This window comes from Choloepus didactylus, chromosome X, assembly GCF_015220235.1.
Source record: "Choloepus didactylus isolate mChoDid1 chromosome X, mChoDid1.pri, whole genome shotgun sequence".
Classification (NCBI taxonomy): Eukaryota; Metazoa; Chordata; class Mammalia; order Pilosa; family Megalonychidae; genus Choloepus; species Choloepus didactylus.
The window spans coordinates 128,303,553-128,320,033 of record NC_051334.1 but is presented as its reverse complement, the minus strand read 5'-3'; the positions used below and the strand labels follow the sequence as shown (position 1 = coordinate 128,320,033).

General features: G+C 38.4%; 1 protein-coding gene and 1 long non-coding RNA gene across 4 annotated transcripts in view; one reads left to right on the top strand and one right to left on the bottom strand.

Annotated features, from left to right (window-relative positions):
- Positions 1-16,481, top strand: part of ACSL4 (acyl-CoA synthetase long chain family member 4) — a 178,405-nt gene that overhangs the window by 91,527 nt on the left and 70,397 nt on the right. Inside the window, exon 3 of one of the 3 annotated variants that reach the window (XM_037821375.1) lies at positions 15,751-16,282. In XM_037821375.1, coding sequence (XP_037677303.1) covers positions 15,932-16,282 — 351 coding nt within the window. In that variant the 5' untranslated portion in view covers positions 15,751-15,931. The remainder of the gene's footprint in view (positions 1-15,750; positions 16,283-16,481) is intronic. The other 2 variants (XM_037821377.1, XM_037821376.1) reach the window with 2 other exon arrangements.
- Positions 10,804-16,481, bottom strand: part of LOC119522757 — a 112,592-nt gene continuing 106,914 nt past the window's right edge. The window contains exons 2-3 of the long non-coding RNA XR_005214515.1: positions 12,465-12,526; positions 10,804-10,938 (exon numbers count right to left, since the gene is read on the bottom strand). This is a non-coding gene — a long non-coding RNA (uncharacterized LOC119522757). The remainder of the gene's footprint in view (positions 10,939-12,464; positions 12,527-16,481) is intronic.

Genomic DNA, 16,481 nt, shown 5'->3' with positions numbered 1-16,481 from the left:
TTTTTTCACCATCTGTTCTTTTGTGTGTATGAATTCGAATGACCTGTCTTCCAGTTCACTGATCGTTTCTTCTGCCTGTTCAAATCTACTGTTGTGTCCCTCCATTGTGTTTTTCATCTCCTCCATTGTGGCCTTCATTCCCATGAGTTCGCCATTTGTTTTTTTAAGTTTATGAATTCTTCTTTATGGTCAACCAGTGTCTTCTTTATATCCTTCAGCTCTTTTGCTATATCTTCCTTCATTTCATCAAATTTATTTAGCATTAGTTGCCTCCACTCCTGTGTCTCAGCTGAGCTATTAGTTTGTTCCTTTGGCTGGTCCATGTTTTCGTGTTTCCTGGTATGGCTTGTTATCTTAAGTTGTCTAGGCATCTGATTTTCTTGATTAGTTTATTTTGGAGCTTGTTTTCTGTCTTTTACCTAGTGGTTTTCTTGTTGGTTGGCTTTGTTCTCTGGCCTCTGTTATTCAGTTCAACTTATTCTAGACCTCTAACTTAGGTTCTATTTAGTTGATCAGAATTTTTCCCCTCTTGTTTTTTCTGTTTCTTGCTCTGCCTCTATGTAACCTTTTTGTGAGTGGGTCTCCTCAGATATGGTCGATCCTAGTCAGATTTTCCCAGTCTAGTGAGGCCCAGGTCTCATTGGGAGGGTATGGAGTTTTCCTGAGAATGAGACCCTCCTATGAGGCCTTTAGAATTGGTGCTTTTCCTCTCCTGTCCAGCAGGTGGCGCTGGCCAGCCCGCAGCTCCCCCACCAGTGTAAGGAGGTGTGGAGACTTTAGTTCTCCTGGTGACTCTGATCCTGTCTGGGGCGTGGCTGACTGAAGCAGGAATCTGAATTCCAGCCCCTGGGGTCTGAATTCCCAGAAGGAGGACTGCCAGTTGAGCTGGACCTCCCTCCACTCTCCCAATCCTCAGAACTGCAGTTGTCTCTCAGGGGCACTATTCCCTTCTTCTCTCTCGTCTTTGGGGCCTCTCCAGGTAGATTCCTTGGTCAGCCTGAGTTGCCAATTAAAGATGGGGGTGGAGGCCTTCAGTAGTGAACACGGAACTCAAAGACACTGTGGGCACTCCATCTCCCCCAAGCCCAGCCTAGTCCCCCAACCTGGGCCTTCCGACAGAAAATAACCACATATATTACTTATAGATTAAAAAAAAAAAAAAAAAAAATAGAAAAGAAATCAAGAAAAAGAAAAAAGGAAAAAAAAAAAAAAGAGTCTCTTTTAAAAGTCTTTCCCCAGCCTGGAAGTTTTGTCAGTGTCAGAATAGAGCATTTAAAGATATGCTTTGTGCTATTGTCTGATAATTACTCTCCAACAGCTTCAGTTCCACCCCTGCAGGGGGCTATTGAAATGCATAAAGATAAGGGATCAGTGAGAAGCCAGAAGGGACAAAATGTAGGGGAAAAAAAATGGCTTTTTTGGAGTCTAGGAATGGGTGCCCGCTTTTACGTGCCCCCACTTCTCGCAGCCCAGCCCTTCTTTAGCACCCCAGCTCCCAAAGTTAGTTAATTAATTTGTTAATTAATTCTGCAGTTGAGGCTGGGTTGAGCCTCCCTTCTTGCCCTCAGCAGTTTGCTGTTTTTTTGCCCCCCCCCCCCCCCTTTCAGGGAGCCGGCAGCAAGACAGTCTGTGAGGTCTGGGTGGGGAGGGGCGCCAGACCCCTGGTCCGGGGAACTTACAATGTTCGCTGCGATCTCAGCTTTTCCTCCAATTCCAAACTTGTGTCCAATGTGTGACTGGTTAGTGGAGACCCCGAAAACACTGTTTCATATAGTTCTTGGGTAATTGCCAGCTGCTCTAGGGGAGAGACGAAATTCTGCTCCTCACCACTCCGCCATCTTGCCCCCACCCAGTGTCTTCTTAATATCCTTTATCTTTTTTGCCATATTTTCCTTCACCCCTTTGAATTGATTTAGGAGATTTGTTTGAATATCTTTGATTAGTTGTTCCAGATTCTGTGTGTCCTTTCAAGTTTTAATTTGTTCCTTTGACTGGCCCATATCTTCCTGTTTCTTAGTATGGCTTATAATTTTTCCTGGTGTCTAGGCATCTGATTTTCTTCTCGAGCTTACTCTGGAGTTTACTGTCTCTTGCCTAGGGTTTTCTTATTGATTGGCTTTGTGCTGGGGCTCTTCTTGACACTTGGTTCAAATTATTCTAGATCTTTAGAAAAGCTCATGTTTAACTGATCAGATTTTTTCACCTCTTATTCACCTGATTCTTGCCCTGGTTTTATAGTATAATTTTTGAAATTGCACTATCTGTGCAATTGTTTCACCTCCAGGAGAAAGCTTCCTTTCCCCTATTCCTTACCCAGGAATGTTGATCTGATATATTCTGCATGTTTTTGATTTGCGTCTGTAGTTTTATAACACTCCTTTCATTTTCTCTAGCTGCTTTTGCTTGCAGGGCAAAGTCTGGGAGAAGGCTGCCACCTGCCTTTGTCCGTGGTGGGTTGAAATCATACCTCAGAGCTGGGACCCAGTGATTTGAATTAGTTAATTAAAAGCTTTGAACAGTGCTTGGCTGTGCCCCCCTCCCCCAACTTTCTTGGGGCAGAGCCACCCTTCACTGTTTCCTGCAGCCCTAAGAAGGCACTGTGTCTTTAATTCACCCCTGCTTCCACCCCTGTTGGGGGTGGAGTTGAAACAGAGGCTGCTAGCTGCTTTTGTCCAGGGAGGGTTGAAACTCTAGCTGCCCTCAGAGCCAGGACTCAGTGATCTGAATTTGCTAAACAAAAGCTGGGATTGGTGCTCAGCCATGCCTCGCCCCCCATTCTGGGGAAGAGGACTTTTATTTCTAGTCAGAGACTGGATCCTGGGGTGGCCTGCTGAAAGAGTAGGGGATGAGCACCAGCCACTGCAGCATGGAGGGTTTTACTCACAGCTCTTCACCGCAGATTATCAGTCTCTTCCTTATGCTCTTCCCTGGATAGCGTACAGTGTTCTTCTGATCTTCAGAGCCCCTGAACAGTTGTTTCGGGCAGTTCCTGGCTGTTTACTACCTGCCCTGGGGGACAAACTGAGTCCTAGAGCTCCCCCTCTGCCATCTTACCTGGAACTTCCATCAACTCTTTATAGTGAAAAAACCTACCAATACTTATATTTCTGTTAAAAAGGCAATGTTTGAAAAAGTAAAATAGGAAAAATTTTTACCCTGTGCAACTTCTAAAATTTAAAGCATTTGCCACTCATTTATAAATGGGGAAGTAATCATTAAAATCCAAATAAAATTATTTTCTTTGAATAATACCAAAATATGGAGTCATAGATTGGGATTCTCATTCTGATTACTGAGGTTTGTTGGCTGTGAGTCTTTGACAAGCTACTTAGGTTCACTTTGCCTCAGTTTCCTTGTCTGTAAAATGGGCTTAATAATACCTCCTCCACAGAATTTTTTTGAGGAGTAAAGTACGTATTGTATATAAGGATTTATCATTGTTCCTCACACAGTAAGTATACAATGAATGGTTCTTCATTATTGACGAATTTAAATCTGTAGCAGTTTATACTTGCCCCAATAAATCAGAGCTTGTTCTAGCTTAGTGGCTATTTCTTAAACTGCTTTAAGTTTAAGATCTTCAAAATTTAAGTATTTGCACTGTCTTTCATTGAGATGTCTACCCTCTAGATCATAATATAGAGTAAAAAAAAAACAACAAGCACCTAAAACTAGAATCATAGTGTTTGAGCTTTGGACTTTTAAAATTGCCGAGTCCAGTGGTTCCCAAACATAGGTTTTTAGACCAGTGCTGGTCAGTGATGAAGTTTTTACTGGTCCATGGTGAAGTGAGGAAAATAAGGACAAATAGGTTCTGAGTTTTTAAAGCTAAACTTTTTCAACTTAAAGGATTTCCTTTTATTATAAGCTATATCCTTCTAATTTAGGGAAATTAAACATATCTTTCATTTTTTGAAATGATTCTGATAGTAAATGGTGAGGGTTTTTTTGTTTGTTTGTTTGTTTTGCTTTTTTGATGTTCATACCTGGCAAAAATTTGGCAGCCTTGTGTTAATCTACCACCACTCTTTTTTTCATTTTAAAAATGTACTGGCCTGTGATATTTTAAATCTGGATCCAATTTTCTCATTTTACAGATGAGAAAACAGATCTTGAGAGGTTATTTAATTTGCTCCGCATCTTAGAGCTGGGAAACTGCCAAAGCAGGGCCAAAGTCCTGTATACGAAGCTGCCTCTCTAGTATTTTTGGTCTTCTGAGAATTAATTTCATTGTAATAGATTGTGAACTTAAAAAATCTAGTGGTTCTTATGTGCTAATAACTATTTTTGAATTGCAAGCATAAAGAAACTCAAAAGACCAAATATTCTTATGTAGCTAAGTGCTGAAGTTCACCAATTAGCCAGCATCAGGAAAATGTTAACCTGGCCGAAGATTTCCATCAGGAGGACAGAATTAACTGTTTCTGAATTCAGCTGCTTAGGAAGCATGCTATCACATGATTGACAAAGGAGGTAAATTATCAAAAAGTTTAGCATTTCCTTTGGAAATTGACAGACTGATGCAATTGTGAGGGTGGTAGTATTCAAGCTTCTATAGTTTATTTATCCACAAAGAGTGCATTCTTTCTCTCCTTCCTCCCTCTGCCTCCTTCCCTCCTCCTACCCCCGTGTCTTTAACACACACACACACACACACACGCACGCACGCACGCGCGTGCGCGCGCGCACGCAATAGGCCTGCAGCCCATCTAGACTTGGAAGGGTAAAAAAGTTACAAAGGTAAAGAGTGGGAGTAACTAGCACTGAAAGGAAATTCTGGCCAGTTGTGTTCAGGAGTTTACACACTGTACTTGGGCACTTTGTAGGCTCCCCTTCAACTGCCATAGCTTTGCCTTAGCTATCCCCAAATGCATTTCAAAACAGAAATACTTAATTCCTTTATTGCCATGGTTGCACTCACCTTATTGAAATAAGGGCCAGGTAAACCAATGAATTCAAACTGAAAGAAAACAGTATGGAAAGTATTTCCCATTTCTAGCATGGAGACATTAACTCTAGGAATACTTTTCTGTGGCTTCTTGTATTTGGCCTTTGTGTGGCTTCATTATTTAGTTAAGGATTCTTTATCTTCTGTAATGTCTGACAGACATGTTAAGGATAAAAGTATGTTTTTTAATTGTCTGCTGTCTTTGGAATATATGTGCCATAGGTCAACTTTATTAGCACTAATATTTGAGATTGAATGGTCATAAAATTTCAATCTTTCACAGATTTAGTAGTCTTTTAGTTCTTTTATTAGTCTCACAAGATATATTTAACACTGAAGAGCAGAGTGAGCTTTTGTACCATGATAGAGGTTTACTTTATGGTGCCCAGGCAGCTGAATTGTGGTGACTTATTTAGCCATTTTCTAAGAAATAGTTTAAGACCACATTGTTGAATAATTTTTTAACATTATAAAGTACCAGGAAACAACATTAGCAAAGAACTAACCTTTTAAACGGGCTCTCCTCAAGCAAATGTAGGGGGCAGGTCATGTAGTAAAAAACAAACAAACGTAAAAAAAAAAAACTGGCATTGTTGCAAATTTCTTCCTGTAAAACAAAGATATTCCTGTGGGAAATACTCCTACTGCTGACTACAGAGTGTTTTTTTGGAACCTACACTTATGGTTGGCAGCCCTCAATTGTAATACTTTATTATATAAATATGTAAGATGACAAGAGGTAGTTGTGTAACCTATAGGTATAGGCTGTATGTTCCTTATGTGACAAAACACATTTATTATAACTGTAACTTAACGTTAAAATTAAATTCTGCACCTCATTTTTTTGTTAACTTATGTTAAAACCATAAAAGTGTTCCCATAGAGAAAAAATACCCACTAAGTGGAATACTTTACAGGTGAAATTAAAGTCTACAGGATGGCTCAATTGGCAGTCTAATTTAGCAGTGAGGTTTTGTCTACAGGGATCTATAGCAGTTAATCCCCAAACACATAACTCCCAGAATTTAGTTTTTTGCCTTTTCCTGATGTCTAATAAAGTTGGATTATAACATCATACTTAGCCAGTTGGTGCCACTACTAGCATGATTTGTCCTCAAAATTCCTTAAATTTAAGCTTGGGATTAAATTATATAAAACTAATTCCTTTTGAAATCTACATATTTAAAAATCAAGTGTGTTGTGATCACTTAAAATGAGGAATAGCTATATATAATTATACATGGTGTATGTGAAGTGTGTAGGCAGCAGCACTGGCTTCTAGATCTCTTCATTTCAACATACATAGATAGGATCCCAATTATTCCATCCTATGACCTAGAAAAAAAAACATTATCTGTTGCATGCTGGGGCTGTTCTTAAGGCAGTATGGGAGGGAACTCTTGCTAAACCATGAAAGAGCATCTTCATCATGGCTGCTGAAGTGCTTTCTTTGCTTGGAAAAGCTGGGAAGAGACTGACAGGATGGCGATTTCAGGAGTTAATATCTCGTCAGGTGATGAAGTAAACAGGTTTGGTTAATCTTGTGAGAGACACACCCAAAGATCAGTCATAGCTAGTCAAAATAGCTAGGTACAGGTGTAATGTTTTGGTATTGGGCATCTGTATATTCATCTTAGGTTTTTGTTTTTGCTTTGCTTTGCTTTTTTTTTAGTTTTCAAATGTATTCATTTATTCTAATTACTCTATACTTGGGTTAGAGTTTGGACAAGCTATTTTATGTTGATTAGACTGATCATTAGTTGCAATTTAACAATTTGAATCAGATGAGACTTCTAAGGGACAGACTGATAAACATTTCATATGATTATTCAGTCTTACAGACTGATAGCAAAAGATCCTGCTAGTCTTGATGCCTTTATTTTCCTAATATATTGACATTCTATAAGTTTTAATATAAGAATGTAAAGTTAATTTATTGTAATATGTCTCTTGTAATGTTGGAGTTCATTAACCAAATGCAATCCATTCTTTTTTTAGTTGGTGTTTGAGGTTTCTCCGATATGTTTTCAAATCATTTGCAAGTTTTTGATGGTGTGTGAAAGAAAATGGGATTTTTTTAAAAAAGCACTCCACCCTTTTATAAAAATCTTGGTGATGCAACATCTATTTAGAAATATTATCTTTTAAAGTACAACAGGTATTTTTATCTGTTTAATCTCTTGGACCTTTTTGTGATAGTTTTTTTATTTAATGTTTAGTGGATCCAAATGAAATCCTTTTCAGAAGGCAGTTTATCAATTTATTTGGAATTAAAATTACTCTTAAAAATGTGTCATTTGAAAATGTGATTTCTTAAAGTAGTACTTATATACTTAACGTTTTTTTCAAATTGGTATTATTTACATTTTCATAAGATCTTATGCTAAGGACAGATGAAGTTAATTGGTTACTACTGTATGTTTGAACTTGGCAGATACATGGATCCATGCTTGGTGTAATTCATTGTCTAAAACATTTGAAAAAAACAACTTGGCATTAACTGAATTTGGTTTATTAATTTTCCTCTTTCATTCTTAAATTGGTGTTGTGTCACATGCTTTTGGGGAGATGATTCCTTCTTTTAAATTCAGACTTTAATCAGTATATAGTGTTTGTTTGTATCACTAATGCTTTTTGTATTTAACCTAACTATCTCAGAGTATTTGAAGTAACTGGAATGAAACACTTATCGTTAAACTGGACCTCAAAACTGAAAAAATAATATTGCATCTGAGTTTCCACTAAAACTTCTAATATTTGCTAGATGTCTAAAGGGCTTTTATTTTTCTAAAAAAAAAAATGTCTTATCTGTGTAGGATAGAGATCAGTGTTCAAAATTGTCACCAGGACTTCTTCATACACAAGGTTTGCCACTCTCATCTATTTAGATTATCATCAAAATGACCAGAGTCACAGACAATAGAACTATCTGACTTTCAAATCAGATAGAACTGGGTTCAAATCTCTGCTTAACTGTGTTACCTTGGACATATTATTTAATCTCTCTGAGTCCGTTAAATCATCTATGAAATGAAGGTACTACCTCAAAGGTGTTTTCTGAGGGATTAAATGCAATAATGTATCTAAAGGACAGCACAGTGCCAAGCACATAAATGGCTATTAATCCGATTTCCATATGAAATGGTGAACTTCAACAGGAGTGACTATTCCATGACTAAAGATGACCCCCTGACTTTTGCTGGTTGACATACAAATACATTACTTGATCTCAAGGGAGTGTAACTCAGAGTTCATCTTCTACTCGTGGCGGGGGGGCAGTAGTATCACTCTTCATACATTGAAGGACAGCAGAGTTTTATAAAAGGCATCAGTGAAAAAGCCTAGAGTACAGATTGTGTAACCTTCATGCTTTTACAGCATCATCTTTTCCCTCTGTACAACAGGCAGTTTTTCCAGTTCCACATTTTCTATTAAGCAACTAATAACATGTTCAAATTTATTTTAATTACCAGAGATTATGAGTATCCTATTTCCTAGAATATTGGCATGGACAAATAATTTTTAAAGATAACTAAGGTTGGTTGCTTTCAGGCTATTGTACTTGCATACATTTTTTTTTTAAGTTCAGTTTTATTGAAATATATTCACATACCATACAATCATCCATGGTATACAATCAACTGTTCACAGTATGATCATATAGTTATGCGTTCATCACCACAATCTATTTCTGAACATTTTCCTTACATCAGAAAGAATCAGAATAAGAATAAAGAATAAAAGTAAAAAAGAACACCCAAATCATCCACCCCATCCCACCCTATTTTTCATTTAGTTTTTTGTCCCCATTTATCTACTCATCCATCCATACACTGGATAAAGGGAGTGCGAGCCACAAGGTTTTCACAGTCACACTGTCACCCCTTGTAAGCTACATTATTATATAATCGTCTTCAGGAGTCCAGACTGCTGGGTTGGAGTTTGGTAGTTTCAGGTATTTACTTCTAGCTATTCCAATACATTAAAACCTAAGAGGTGTTATCTATATAGTGCATAAGAATGTCCACCAGAGTGACCTCTCGACTCACTTGCATACATTTTTACTTAATAGTTTCAGAGCAATTCATGTACGTTCTTATTTATTTTAACAACTTATTTGAACAAGTAACACATGCAGTTTCTATTCTAGTTGCTAAGGATACAGCAGCAAACAACAAACTCTGCCTCATGGAGCTTATGTTCCAATGGGGACATAGACAATAAACATGAAAAATAAAACATGGTTATTAGTGATAAGTGCTAAGGAGGAAAATAAACTAGGAAAGGGACAGGAAGTACTGGGGGTGCAATTTTAGAGTTGGTGGCTGGAGAAGTCCTCACTGGGAAGGGGAAATTTGAATAAAGACAAAAAGGGGGAAAGGGAGGGAGCTATGCTGGTATCTTGGAATAACATTCCAAGCAGAGAGAATAGCAAGTACCAAGGCTCTGAAGCAAGATCATGCTTGGTGTGTTCTAGGAACAGCAAGAAGCAAGTGGAATTGCAGCAGAATGAGCAAGGGTAAAATATAGTAGGAGATGAAGTCATAAAATTAAGGGGTAGAAGAAGGGTCATGTAGTCTTGAAGGTCATAGTAAGGATTTTAGCTTTTATTCTAGGCAATATGGGAATTCTTTGAAAGATTTTAAGCAGAGGAATGACATGACCTAACTTTTAACATTTTAACAGTTTATTGTAGGGATGCAAAGGTGGAAACAGGGAGTTCAGGTGAGCTATTGCAGTTATCCAGGTGAAAGATGATAGTGGCTTGAACCATGATGGTAGCAGTGAAGGTGATGAGAAGTAATTAAATTAGATATCTATTTTGTAAGTAGAGTTGGTAGGGTTTGCTGATGAATTGAGTGTAGAAAGTATGAGAAAGAGAGAGGAGTAAAAGGGTGAACCTTAGGTTTTTGGTCGAAGCAGCTGGAATTTTGTGGAGATGGTCAAGACTGGTAGAATATAGGTTTGTGGAAGGAAGACCAATAGCTCAGGTTTGAACACGTTAAGTTTGAGATTCTTAATTGATATCTAAGAGGATCTGTTGAGGAAACAGTTGGGTATGCAAATCTGGTGTTTAGGGGCCATCTGTAGACTGGAGAGAGAAATTTTGTAGTCATCACCATATACGTGGTATTTAAAGCTTTGAAACTAAATGAGATCACCATGGGAGTGTAGACAAAGAAGAGAAGAGATTTCAAAGACTGAGCACTTGGATACTATAGCATTTAGAGATCAGTGAGATGAGGAAGAATCAGCAAAGAAGACTGAAAGGGAATGGCTAGAGAAGTAGGGAGAAAACCTGAAGAATCTGGTATCCTAGAAGTCAAGTGAAGAAGTTTCAAGCAGGAGAAGAAGGATCAATTGTGTTCAAAGGCTGCTGGTGGGTCAAGGAAGATGAGGATTGAGATTTCATTGACTTTTGGATTTAACACTACGGAAGTAATTGGTAATCTTGATCAGAGCAATTTTGTGGAGTGGGCAGGGGTGGTGGTGGCAAAAGCCCCAGTATAATGGGTGTGAGAGAAAATATGAAGAGAGAAATGGGAGACCCAGAGCATAAACAACTCTTTCAAGGAGCCTTAAAGGAAAGGAGAAGAAATGTATCTGTGGCTCTAGGAAAAGGTGGGATTGAGTTTTTTAAAGATGAGAAAAATATGGCTTGTTATGTTGCTGATGGGAATGATTCAGTAGAACAGAAAAAAATGCATGATGCAGGAGAGAGGGGGGCAGAATTGATGGAGGGATGCTGTGATTCCCTTATATAGACAAAAGTATAGTACCTAAGTGAAGGAGCTGGCCTTGCTAGGAACTTCAGCAGTTCATCTGTAGTCACAGGAGGGAAAGGAGTATCTGGCCCCAGATGCAGATAGGTGGGCAGGTATAGTGGTGTGATCCTGTAGAAGTTCTCTTCCAATTGCTTTCACTTTCTCAATGAAGTAGAATGCCAGGTCAGGAACTGAGAATAAAGATGGAGGAGGAGTGTTGGTGGTCTGAAGAGAGAGAATAAGGTATAAAATAGTCATCTGGGAGAGTGGGCCAGTGAATGGATTTGGGAAATACAGTGTGGTTTCTGTGCAGCATTTAGGGCCCACTTGAGGCAGCAGTCATGAATTTAAAGTGAGGTACCTAGCACGGTCCTGTTTTTCTCCAGCCATATTCAATTGCATAGGTACAGGTGCAGATGAGGTGGAGAACTGCATTTAACCAAGTTGGGGTTTAGCTAAGGCCAACAAAGTGAGAGAGAGGCAAGAGAGTTAAGGGTGTATGCCAAGGACTGATGATAATGATTGCCCATAGAATTTAAGCTGGGTAAGACAAAAGATTCTCACAATAATACTACAAGGTAACTAATACGAGCAGTATTTCTATTTTACAGATGAAGTCACTATGTTATAGAGCCTTTAAGTGAGAGGCTCTATAACTTTTCAAAGTCACCCTCGAGAGCTGGCATTGAGGTTAGAACTCAGATCTCCTGTCTGTTTAGCACATTTTCCCTCAGAATACCAGACTTCCTCTTCTTTATAGAACAGTTCATTTTCCTTTACTACACTAACAGGGTACTTAATTTTGGGTTGCCATTTATCAAATGCATGTATCTTTTGTGTTACAGCTATGTTCTAGAAGGTTGACTATGAAATAATTCAATTTTCCCATTGCCTTCCATCATAAAAGTGGAGTAGCACTTTACACAGAAAGCATTAGCATTTTGCTAAACTAATTGCTGTTTTTCAAATGCATCTTGCGCTGTTCTGCCCTTAGCCATTTGTTCTTCCATGTGTTCTCTGATAGGACCGTCTTTCTTGTATCCCAATATTTGTCCCCTCCTTTTGAAAACGTATTCACTCTTCATGTATATCTCAAATACTGTGTTTTCTTGTGAGCCTCTCCTGATCATTGTATTTCCTTCCTCATCCCTTTTTTCCCAAACTGGATGTATTTTCCTCATCTTTTGAATACACTTAGCATATTATTCTTGCTTCTCTCATGGCACTCATCATATTCTGCCTTATAATTATTTGTGAAATGATCTCCATGCCCCCTACTACACATGAACACGTGTGTGCATGTATGCATGTACAGGATTGAGGGCAGGTTTTACTCATCCCTCTATTAAGTGCTCAACACCATACCCTTATACAATGTAGGTGTTCAAATCTTTTTTGAAATAAATTTATCAATAGATCGAGTGTAACCCATAAAAACCTTCAACAAGGAAGGATTTTAAGATGATAGGCAAAACTGGGTAGAGGCTGGCTGGTGTACTTGAAAGAACACTGGACTTGGAGATGGGCCACAGTCACAATTTGCACTCTGCCACTGATTACTCATCTGTAAGATGCAGGATCAGTTCGTTGGTTGTAGCCTGTCTGCATGCCTGCCTCTAGTGCCTCTCAGACTTCCTCCATGTGCTCCTTTATCATTTCTACTCCCTTTACCCCTACCCTTCTCAGACTCTAGGGATTTAGCTTGTATTTGAAATATATCCAAACTACATACTTGATTCTAGGAGTTTTACCTTTTCTGGTAGGATCCTTCCTCTTCAGTATCCTCAGAAGATAATTGGGTTGGTAATGCTAACTAGAAAGAGTAAAAATTAAATCAGACTTTTGAAAAATAAAAAACCATGTCTTACTACTGTTTACCCGTGTGTTTGTGTGTGCGTGTGTACAAAGCATTATGAAGATTAAGTAGAAGGCATATCACTTCCACCAAGGCTTAAGGCAGATGTATATAAAAGATTAAATATATGTAACATCACGAAAAACTAAAAAATACAGTACAGTGTAAATCCAACCAGATTATAAGCCCTGCTTCTTTAGTCATCTTCTGCCCTAAATCTGACAGTTTCTCAGTTGAAGTTGGGGTGGTACTCATCTCTAGAGGCTTTTTATGAATTCAAGGGCATTTTTTCTTGGTCTTTTGGTATTGTCCCTGATAATTTACATATTTAAATAAGTATTATTTTATTTCTAATTAGTTTTCTTTTGTTGTTCCTTTATATTACCATTAAAGCATTATATTGTTTTTAAAAATCATGTTTGCAGGCTATCATCTATGACTTTTCCTTTAAGATTTATAAAGGAGTATAAAAAATGCTTCTTATATGAAAGAGGTATTGAGTTTGATAGGATTGAGAACTGGTCTGTGCTGTATACTTAGGTGCTCAGATGTTTGGAAATAATGGTAGTATAATCTGGTATCAGAATGTGCAGCTGATATTTCAAGTGATACAGGAACTTAGAAAAAAAGGAAAGATTATTGTGGACGTGGGTAGTTATGAAATGTCCCATGGATGAGAGAATTGTTAGAGGGAGTTTTGCATATTGAAGGCAAGGCCCTGTGTTGAGGCACTTGACATACCTTATCTTGAAGAAAAAATGACCAGACTTGTCAGAGAAATTGGGAAAACAATTTCTAAGTTGGATAAATCATAGAATTTAGGGTTGGAAGGGCCCTAGAAAATCGACTAGGCCAGAAATTCTTATCTCAGGGTTGATGTCACCCTTTGGGATTTGTGGATAGACTTCAGGGAACTCATGGATTCCCCAAAATTATATATACAATTTTGCATATTTTTCTGAGGGGAATTGCTTTCATAGTGCTCACTGGATTCTCAAGGGGGTCATCACCTCTAAGAGGTTAAAATGGGCCGCTGATCTAGTCTGATCCCAAGCTCAGATAGATGGTTTGCTCAAACTCACACAGACTCTTAATAGCAGAGATGGAGACTGAAACCCAGGTCTTTCCATTCTGGTTTCTTGCTCATTTCACCACACTCAGCTGTGGTGAAATGAGCACTCAAAGGCAGGCAAGATTAAGCCTCCAATTTGGTGTAAAACAAAGAAACTAAACAACCAGCCTGAGTAGGGTGGGTAAGGTGGGTGTATTCATTTCCTAGCTGCTAAAACAAATACCGTATAATAGGTTGGCTTAACAACAGGAATTTGTTGGCTCACAGTTTCAGAGGTTAGAAGGCTTGCTTACTCCTGTGGCCAGTATCTTCTGGCTGGCTGGCAATCTTTGGGGTTCCTTGCCTTTTTTATTGCATGGCAGTGCACATTGGTGGTGTCTTCTTTCTCTTCTGGGTTCTGTTGACTTGTAGCGCCTGGTTGCTCCCTGTGGCCTCTCCTTCCCTGTCCAATTTCCTTTCCTTATAAGGACTTCAGCCATATTGGATTAAGGCTTGCCCTCTTTCAGTTTGGGCACATCTTCACTAATAACATCTTCAAAGGTCCTATTTACAAATGGGTTCATACCCACAGAATCAGGGTTTGGCCTTTTGTGGGGGAACATGATTCAGTCTCCACCAGTGGGGTCAACTGAATTAAGTCTGTCAGTCTATTTATACAAGAGATACAGAAAGATGGACTTCAGTTTGTCTTTTCAATGTGAACTAATGATTTAGTTTTTATAGTTGAAATATGCTGCCACTCACCAAAATAGTGCCAGAACCCTGGTCTCTCAGCTGAAAGCAAATTCCTTGAGAGAATTGTTATGATCCGTGAGGCTGATTCCACAACTCTTTTCCAGTTGGCACTGTTTTATTGACCTTCAGTGGCCCCTGGTTTTCTGCCTAATCAAATCAAAACTACTTTGCTTGATTTGTCAGATCCTCTACTACCATAGCTCTGTTTAGCCAACATGCACCCTATGCCCCAGAGAGGCTAGTGTCCCCATAGAATAGGAATTCCCTACTCTCCCAAAGTCCTTTTATTTCTATCTCCAGGTCCTTCTTCATGTGGTTCCCCTGCCTGGAATACCCTCTATTCTTCCTTCTTCATTTCTAAACCCCCCAATATGAAGTCCAATTTAAACTGAGTCTCCACAAAGCCTCCCTCGGTTACTCTTGGCCAGTTTGCACTTTCTCTGAACTCCTATTGCATTAATTGCATCTACTGCATGCTCTAGTGCTTATTTATGTATTATTACTTCAGTGCTTTTCATTGAAAATGCTTCAGTGGTCACCTTTGGAGTATGGTTCAAGAAGTCTGGTATCGGACCTTGGACACCCTCCCAGTCCCTGCTTCAGCCAGAACACTCTACTTTTAGTTTTGTGTATTGGCAGTCTGCGTGAATTTTTATTTAAAGAAACAGTTTGGCTGCAAAAAAAATTTTGAAAACACTGGATTTATCTCGTGTGCTAATTGCCTCGTAAGTGCCTTACGCTACTTCAGACTTATACTACTGCTCCCAGGCAACTGGTACAATTTTGAACACAAAGTGGACATGTAGGAAATAATTTTAGTGATTGTATTGGTCCAATTATGAGGGTGGGAGATAGTGAATAGCATTGCCTCAGAAATTTACCTTAATGAAGAAACCAGAATAATGTTTCTGGTTCATCTTTGAGAAATAAACATATTCCCCCTTTGAATAAAAAATCTCATCCTATTTAGAGCAGTCTGGTCTATATAATCATATTTAAGAGAAAACATTGTGCAAACTTAAATATCATATTCATTCATTCATTCATTCATTCATGTAACATCGAAGCTGTGTTACTCAACTGACTTACAGAATGATGTGCAGAGTACTGGTACACCTTATAGCCTAGAAAAAAATTTAATTCAGAAGTAGGTGCACTAAAAAGAATTTATAGCAATAATGATAAAAATGAAAAATGCCAGTCTTTCAGACCAGTTATTTCAGCTTTCTGTATCAAATCAATTATGTAAACTAATAAAGACCTGAGTATTTAAATCAACAGTGCTATCAACTTGTTAACACTCTCTTTTGTTTTGTTTTGTTTTGTTTTGTTTTGTTTTCCTGCTCTCGGACTGGTTCATTATCTTCACCTACAGGTGTACTTTATTATCGGCTTCCAAAGATTACTAACTTTTATCTATAACATTAAAACTGAACTGCCTTGGCTATACTGCTGCTCTTACTGCTGCTTCCCTTATTGCCTTCTTCAGCAAAATAAGGCTTTCAGAAGCCACAGAATAACAAGAAATAAACACCATTTTTAGAAACATTTCCACTATGAAACTTAAGCTAAATGTGCTCACCATTATTTTGCTGCCTGTCCACTTGTTAATAACAATATACAGTGCCCTTATATTTATTCCATGGTATTTTCTTACCAATGCCAAGAAGAAAAACGCTATGGCAAAGAGAATAAAAGCTAAGCCCACTTCAGACAAACCTGGAAGTCCATATCGCTCTGTCACACACTTCGACTCGCTAGCTGTCATAGACATCCCTGGAGCAGACACCCTGGATAAATTGTTTGATCATGCTGTATCCAAGTTTGGGAAGAAGGAAAGCCTTGGGACCAGGGAAATCCTAAGTGAAGAAAATGAAATGCAGCCAAATGGAAAGGTTTTTAAGAAGGTAAAGCATTTTTGTATTTTTTATTTCTTTTTAAAGGGGAAGGTACATTGTAATTTATTGTAAGTGGAATGCATCTCAAATATGTGGGCATTCTATTACAGTGCGTGTAACTAATTCTCCAGGTACTCATAGCTTTTGTATATTCACTTAAGGACATTATAAGAGTTCTACATTTCAAGTAGTATTTTAGTTGTTTGCT